Source organism: Ursus arctos, unplaced genomic scaffold, assembly GCF_023065955.2.
Source record: "Ursus arctos isolate Adak ecotype North America unplaced genomic scaffold, UrsArc2.0 scaffold_27, whole genome shotgun sequence".
Classification (NCBI taxonomy): Eukaryota; Metazoa; Chordata; class Mammalia; order Carnivora; family Ursidae; genus Ursus; species Ursus arctos.
Window position 1 is genome coordinate 16,304,030 of NW_026622952.1, and position 8,291 is coordinate 16,312,320.

Here is an 8,291-nt window from a genome sequence, read left to right on the forward strand (position 1 = left end):
CTGGTATTTAGAATCTGAGAAACAAGGCAGAGTACCATAGGGGAAGAGAGGAAAAAATTAAACAAGACGAAACCAGAGAGGGAGACAAACCATAAGAGACTCTTAATCTCAGGAAACAAACTGAGGGTTGTTGGAGTGGAGGGGGGTGAGAAGGATGGGGTGGCTGGGTGATGGACACTGGGGAGGGTACGTGCTATGCTGAGCGCTGTGAATTGTGTAAGACTGATCAATCACAGACCTGTACCCCTGAAACAAATAATACATTATATGTCAATAAAAAATAAAAACATTCTTTAAAAAAGTAGAATTTTATTTTCTCTGTTAAAAGGACAAAGGTTTTTTTTTGGACTTTGGGTCTGCTTTTGATAACAGATTGTTAAAGTATATTTACCTTTTAAGTATTAAGTTTCATAATGATCGGTGATCTTATTTAGGCAAACTCAAAAACCTTTTTTTGATATTTTTGACAAAGTTCCCAAAACCAAATTCTAAATGAAGTCTTTTTGACCTGTAAGAAATTCTGGAGTGCTTCCAAAAGTGTCCCTGGAACATTCCAAAAAATTTGTTCAACTAATTAGGCTTATCTGATATATTAAATTACATAGGAAGCACTGTCAAGTAAGAAGTAATACTATGTCTTCCTCATATTGTAAGATTGTGGCATATATGGATAAAGTTCATTTTACTTCTACAAAAACTGGCCCCTCGTTGCCATATTTTTGCCATCCTGATGTCCTTGTAACAAGGCAACAGTCTGCTCCTGAATCAGAGAAATTAAGATGGGTCAGCAATGGCTGTAAGATAAATGAACAGCTGGGGCTATGGGAAACCAAAGATGGCTGCTCGGTAATTCTCAGCGCCCAGTCAAATCCCATTTTTTGGTTTTTGCATTCCTTCACCCACCATAGTGCATTTAAGATGACTAAAATTATGAATTAACACTGGTGGGGAGATTTCTTTTTTTTTTTTTTTTAAAGATTTTATTTATTTATTTGACACGGAGAGAGACAGCCAGCGAGAGAGGCAACACAAGCAGAGGGAGTGGGAGAGGAAGAAGCAGCCTCCTAGCGGAGCAGGGAGCCTGATGCGGGGCTCGATCCCAGGACCCTGGGATCAGGCCCTGAGCCGAAGGCAGATATTAAGGACTGAGCCACCCAGGCGCCCCTGGTGGGGAGATTTCTACCTAACAAGTCCATAATCCTAGAAAAATAATCTTTGTCCCAAGAGGCCAAACTCCTCTTCTCTCTGGACCCTTTGAAACCTGAAGCTGGACTTCATTCAACTGCCTCTTAATGTGGGTTATCAATACGTTCCTGTTACTGCGTGTATGTGCTCTGGATGGGTTGAAGCCTTCCCCTGTTGCAAGGCTAATGCCCTCCCAGTGGCAAAGAAAGAGAGAATGTTTCCCAGTTAGGGTATACCTTCCACAATATCATCAGTGATCAAGGCACCCACTTCACTGGACAAATTATACAAGCCTTCGTGAAAAGTCTGCAAACTTCTTGGAATTATCATAATCTCTATCACCCTCAACCAGACAAGGTCAAGAGAACTAATGAGATCCTTAAACTTACAATTTCCAAACCTGAAACTACTGGACCTCCCTGACCTCAAGTATTGCCTTTGATCCTGTGGACTATTCACAGTACCCCACTGGAAAACAAACTCACCCCACACAAGATAGTTACTGGCACACCAATGCCTATTGGTCTACAACCTTCTGTTGATCCTGTGTCTCAAGCTAGTATGACCAACGACTCTAAGTGTCTAATGTCTTACGCTCAAGCCTATCATCAATAGGCTAAAAAGTCCTTCCCAGATCCCAATCCACTGCTTATAGTCTAGGGCCTGGTGACTGAGTACTCTGAAACCAACATCAGAGGAAGACAGCACTTAAGTCTTGTTGGAAGGATCCTTACTAAGTGCTTCTGACCACTGCTCCCAACTAGAAGATGCTGGAGACCTCTGAATCAAACTGACAAGGAAGTAGCTGATATTGAGGTAGACTGCTTCTAAAATTACAAGTGCTTCATACTTTAATGAAACGTGAAACCATGAAACCACTTCTTCTTTTTGTATCCTTTACTCTGGCATTTCTCTGCAAATATAACATCTGCATCTGTATGTCCCTGGCCATCGCTAAGAGGGGTAACCTCTGGAATTTAGAGCAAACTTTTATTTCAGGCTAGGAGAAACTCTAACTGTGCCCCTAACTTTTCACAAGCAAAATAAGACATTTCAATGGTTGACTCTCCTGAGTTTACACTGTTGAGTTAGAAAGGACCTACCAGAAGGCTTTCATGATTCAGCATTCACTCCTTTTGGCAGGTCCCTACCACCCTGGCTAGGGATAAATGTAAATGAGATTATGATCAGAAACTTCTTAATTCCTGAAATTGCAGAATCCACTGCTAAAGCATTAGCTGTCCAGTAAAAACCCTTATATTCTCTGGCCAAAGTTCTCTTTTTCCCCCCCAAAATTCTTGACAATAGGATAGCCCATGATTATCTTTTAGCTGAGTAAGGTTATCTGCTGTGAACAACCTCACCTGCTGTCTGCTTGTAGATTAATACTTCCAGGGTAGTTGAAACTCAATTATATAAAATCACTGAGCGAACCACTGCCTTAAAAGAGTGACACCTTCAACAGGGTCTTTCTTTGACTAGTTTGGGTCTTAGGGACCATTGCTCCAAAGTGCACTCCAAAAACTGGAAATTATTCTGTTTACAGTTATCATAAAAAATCTCCCAGGTGCACCGTATCCTCTCAAAAGCTTTAAATGCATATTTGTAGCGGATAACTACCAAGTGGATGATCTCGGAGACCCTCGGAGTCAAAGTGAAGAGAATAACCCACTTCTGTGACCCGTGAATACTGTAGGCAGATATGGCTAAAGGTCCCCAGAAAAAGAAAGATGATGCATAGCTTTGGGGACACAACAGAAGTCACTTTAGAACCCCAGCTATTTTTGTGACCTATACCCCATCAACTGGCTCTACGTGACCAAGAGCACTTCTTGCAGAGCTTACTAGAAGGCACTGGAATTGCAAAGGAATGCAAAAACCTCAGTAGTTAAGGATCTTAAGGAAACAAAAGGGAATGCAAAAAGCAACATCAGGCCAGGAAAATAGCCTAACCATATCAGAGATAGTAAATCAATGGTAAAACTCCCCACGCTGGTTCAAAAGTGAAAGTTGATCTAAGGTACATTCTTAAGTCTTTTTTTTTTTTTTTTTTGGATTTACTTCCCCCTCCCCCCACCCCTTAAGCACTCAGACAAGGGACTAACTGGAGCCGGAGAATTAATGATGCTGACCCTTGCTGGCCCTCTTAACTTCAATCATCTAGGACTTGGACTCTGTCAACTTAGGATGACTTTTACCCTGACTCTGTACTGAAATCTCCTTTGACAAGTCCCTCCACCAATATGCATGCACCCTTAGCTTAAAACTTCCCTTATTTTGTTGTTCGAAGAGACACTGCTTTGGGAAATATCCCCAGTGTTTTCCTTACCTGTTGCAAGTAGAATTCTTCCTTTTCCACTCTTTGGTATGGTTGTGTCTTTTGATGATGCCCACGAAGAGGTGAACCCAGTTTTGGGTTACAATATCAAGGTGTTAAAGCAAAAAAAAAACATGACCTATGATGTCATAAGAAGGAACAACAAAAACTTGGCAAACTTCAGAGCCACAGCTGAGAGTGGTGATAATGCCTTAAATTTTGACCACATCTCTCAGGTAAGCTGAGTCTGATCAAAAGGGGAGTAATTATTAAAAAGAAAACCAAAGGCCCCAAATGGAGCTTCTTATGCCAAGTTGCCTTGCCTCCAGAAAATTCCTGATCAGCACCAATGAAGTAATCTGTCATATGGGCCCTCTTCATCCCCCAAAGGAAGTTAAGCAATCCAATAAAATTCCTTGCCCTTCCCTCTAAGGGAAGGTGACTTTACTTGGAACAATTCTTTCCTTGCGCTAATAACTTCCTTGCCCCACTCTCCTTCCTACAAAAAACCCTTCCATTTTATACAACTCCCTGGAGCTGCCGTCTACTTGCTAGATGTGATGCTGCCCAATTCATGAATCATTAAATAAAGTCAACTAGATCTTCAAATTTAACTCAGTTGCATTTTGTTTTTTAACAGTCTGTTGACACTTTCCATTAGTCACATCACCATCTTCTGTGAAAACCAGGTATTAAGCTAAGGAGGCTGGGCTTTTCTGGGCAAGAGTTAAGAAACTACTGAAAGGAATACACGGTCATATTTAAATTTTAGGAAGATTACTTTGGTGACCATGTGGGGAAAAAAATTAAGACTGAAGGCAGAGAAAATAGTTGGAACCCAGTGACAGTAGGGATGCACTGAGTGGAAACAGGACGACCAGGTTTTTGGCTTAGGGAGTAAACAGTAGACAGCTTGGAAGGAGCTGAGGGGCGGGAGGGGAAGAGTAGATGTGGCTGGATTAAACTAACAATGGAGAAATGACTGCTTGTGTGGTTAAATTCCTTTAAGCAAGTACAGACTGATACTACTAAGGTGAAAATTAAAGAGAGTACCTGAGCTGTTATGATCTACACAGGAAAAATTTTCTTAAATGGTAATATGATTTATTATGTCATATACTCTGCAATTGTAATTTTTAATCACGGGGTATAAATGGACTATATGATTTAATGTATCGAATTTCGATCCACTTAATTATGTGACTGACATAATTTTAAAGTTCACTCTAAGAGCACTATGTCCCTTTATAGAGTCACAGTGTTGGCATTTTGTAGATTTCTATAACTTCTATAGGCATAGCAACTTCTTGTAGGATTTTTTATTGCAACAAGTTAAAGTGATTCCCTTCCACAAAGAAGTTTTAATCTCAAATACCTATAAAAGATAACATACTGTTGCTTGTAGCACAAAAGGGAGTTAACTGAAAACTAGGGAAATGCAGAAAGGAAAGCCCAGTAAATGAGGCAGCTACTTTTCAGCTCAAAGCAAACGTTGCTATGTGGAAGAAATGTCAGATCTTCCAGATCTATTTTAAAAGAAAAGTTGGAGGGGGCAATGGCTATATGGGAAATCTCTAAACCTGCCACTTAATTTTGTAGTGAACCTAAAACTACTCTAAATAAAGTCTTGTTCATCTTCAAAGTTGAACATCTGGATATTTGAATGAAAAATCTCAAAATTATAAATGCCAGCGATGGATCCATATTTTTTAAAATATGTAATATTAAACAGGTTAAAGCATATACACATATCTTCTCATTACAAATTTGTTGTGCTACCAAGTTTGTGTATGAGTCCTGTTGAGCCAACAATAAAATCTATAGGAAAAAAATTATGGAATTTAGGCTTACTCAGAAACCCACGATTTTAGAGGAGAAAGTTTTATTAACTGTGAACAAGGGGTTAAACTTAATAGCTAGACGGTAGACACAGTAGCAGATTCTCCAGAGATAAAGGTTTAGGCAATCAGAATGAATAATGGTATCCAGGGACTGGCAGCAAAAGAAAATTCCAAAACAATTTTTAAGGACTATGCAGATTGAAACAATTATTTTTAAGAAACAAAAATAACTATTTACCAAGTACCTACTAGTTTCTTTACATGTATATCTAAAATTCTTCAAAACAGGTACATTTCATTTGTGAGGAAACTATCTGAAATGGACTTGCTTACTGAATGGCAAGTCAGAAGAATTCCTGCCAGAGGTAAATAAGCTATGGGTGAGCTTGTGAGGGATTCACAAACAATAAGCTGGGACAAGCATGTAGGCTAATAGGCAAAGGTTCCATGCATATTGACTCTATGCAGTGGAAAGGAGGAATATAATTTGTCATATGCTTACTATGTGTCAGGTATGCTAATAAATGCTCATAAATATCACTCAAATATTAACAATTTTTCATGATAGGAATCACAATTCCTGATTTTACAAATGGGAACTGCAGGCCCAGAGAAGTTGAGTAACTTGCCAAAAGGTCACATTGCTATTGCGTGTTAAAGCCAAATTGGAATCCAGGTCAGTTTGATTACAAAGCTTCCATTCACCTAGGTCATGCTGCTTTTCCTAAGGACAGTAATTTTTGCTGACTTCCATTTATGTTGCTCAAATTAATTTTGTCTTTTATCTCTAAGAGAGCGCTCACATCCAGGAACCTGAGGAAGCAACACAGACTTTCACAGTTGGGCAGGGCAATAAGAGATCAGGCAATTAATTGTTTTACTTCAGGGGTCCTAAGGACTATTAAGGTTATCTGAGCATCCAAGGTTGCCCTGCCAGTTAATGGTACGTCAGTGTCTCCTAACTTCTGGTTCAGAGCCTCTTTCATTAAGATTATTCATGGAGACTATCCATCATAATAGAGTGAAAGAGAAAAAAGCAATTCTGACAAACATAGTAAGTCCCAAATTAGATTTCCTTATTAAATATAAAATAAAGGTAGCACCAGAATTACTATGTAATCATTAAAATGAATGCAGAAGTCCTTTATTTAAGAGAACTGATGCCCCTAAGTAAAAGATAATAAAGATTACTTCTGTATAACTTTGGATTTAAATAATTACCATGGCCAACACAGCTCCAGGTTACTGTTTTAGAGCTAAGGAAACAAAAGAAGCTAACTAACTTAAATACTGTTACGAGATGAGAAACCAGGATAGTTAGAATGGTTAACTGTTAAGACCATCAGTTTTTAGTATTTTTTGATTATAGTACAATGCAGGGAAATAATTAACAGCTTCACTTCAGAAGAATCTTTAAATATTGGGACTAGTGAGTATCAGGTGGGATATTTTCAACTGCAAGTAATCGAAAGTCCAGGTTCAAAGTGACTTAAACAGTGAGGGGTTACTAAACTTAAAAAGGACTAAGTCCAGAGGCATGAAAGGTTCCAAAGCAAAGATTAATTCAATATCACAATATTATCGTGGGCAGTCCATCTTTCTACTCTATCACATTCAGTAGTCAGCCTGCTTTTCATGATCCAAGCAGTTTCAGATGTCCCATGTAACAATATCCAAAACATAAGAATTTCCTTTCAAACATCTCTATTACTCAGAAAATGTTTTCAGTAGCGCCCCAGCAGACTTCTCCTCCAACTCCCATTAAACAAGCTTAGGTCAAGAGTCCTGCTTCCACAATAACTTGCAGTGAACGACGGCCGTAAACAATCATTATTTGAGCAGTCTCCCTTAAATGTATGATCCTGCATACTGGGAAACCAGATTAAAACTGGTGTTTTTTCAAGAAGTCAGAGAAAATGGATTTGGGTGGGAAACCAAGAGTGTCCTTCAGAGTGAACTTCTTTATGAAGTAGAAGAAACAACAGAACTAATTCTACGCCTGCCCACCAAGACAGGAATGTTAGTGGTAAAATGAATACTGAGATGACTGTTATTCAGAAAGTGGAATATATTACTTGAGCCTAGTCTACATAACTTCCAGCTTCCATTTTCATAGTGGACAAACATGTTATTATGCTTTGGTTAAAACTTCTGTTTGTCATCTATGACAGTTTCCCACTTGCCCTGCCTTAACAGTATGCTTAACATGAGGAAATAAACATAAAATTCAGCTAACCTTTAGGAGACGCCTGATAAAGATGAGGCAAGAATTACTTAAGGTAACTAGAAAAGGAGTTTACACTAATTTAAGGAAGGGAATCAAACAGACTATCTCCTACAATGGAATTTTTTGAATTATATGGAGTTAAAAAAGAAGATAAGAGTTGGAAAGTATAAGAGAGAATGGGGTTAATGAGGAGGGCAGAAGTTGGATACTTTCCTTGCTTAGAAAGAGCTGTTGACATTACATCTGTAGAAGGGATAAAGTATGAAACATTAGGGAAGTGGGGCCCATGCAACAAGATACTGATATTTATAATTTAAGAAGTTTTTGTATTATTCATTAAAATATCATCTGAAACATTCAACTTTTGCAGAATGCACCTTCAAAATCACCAATCACAATGTCTTACTGCACAACAATCTTTAAGTATAAGTTATAGTACTGAAATTTGATTATCCAAGCAACATATTATTATATACTGTACAAATATATCATTTTTACCAGCTAGCTTTACAATGTATGTCATGAGTTCGAATGGCAGATTTAACAAGAACAGATGGATGACACTTCTTTCTAGCATTGTACCATTCCTTGAAAACTGAAACTATATGACCTAATTGTCTCCAAAATTATCCAAGTATAGTTTATAAATGTGAAATATTTCAATAAAATAAAACTAAAAGTATTTTTATAAAAGAACTTAAAAGCTTAAGCTAATTCCAGA

General features: G+C 38.2%; 1 protein-coding gene across 2 annotated transcripts in view; it reads right to left on the bottom strand.

Moving 5' to 3' along the window:
- The window catches only part of VPS37A (VPS37A subunit of ESCRT-I), a 45,614-nt gene that overhangs the window by 35,117 nt on the left and 2,206 nt on the right, over positions 1-8,291 (bottom strand). Inside the window, exon 2 of one of the 2 annotated variants that reach the window (XM_044387547.3) lies at positions 3,515-3,562. The exons of the other annotated variant lie outside the window; for it this stretch is intronic. Within the exon in view, the coding sequence (XP_044243482.2) occupies positions 3,515-3,562 (48 nt within the window). The remainder of the gene's footprint in view (positions 1-3,514; positions 3,563-8,291) is intronic. 2 annotated transcript variants of the gene reach the window in all.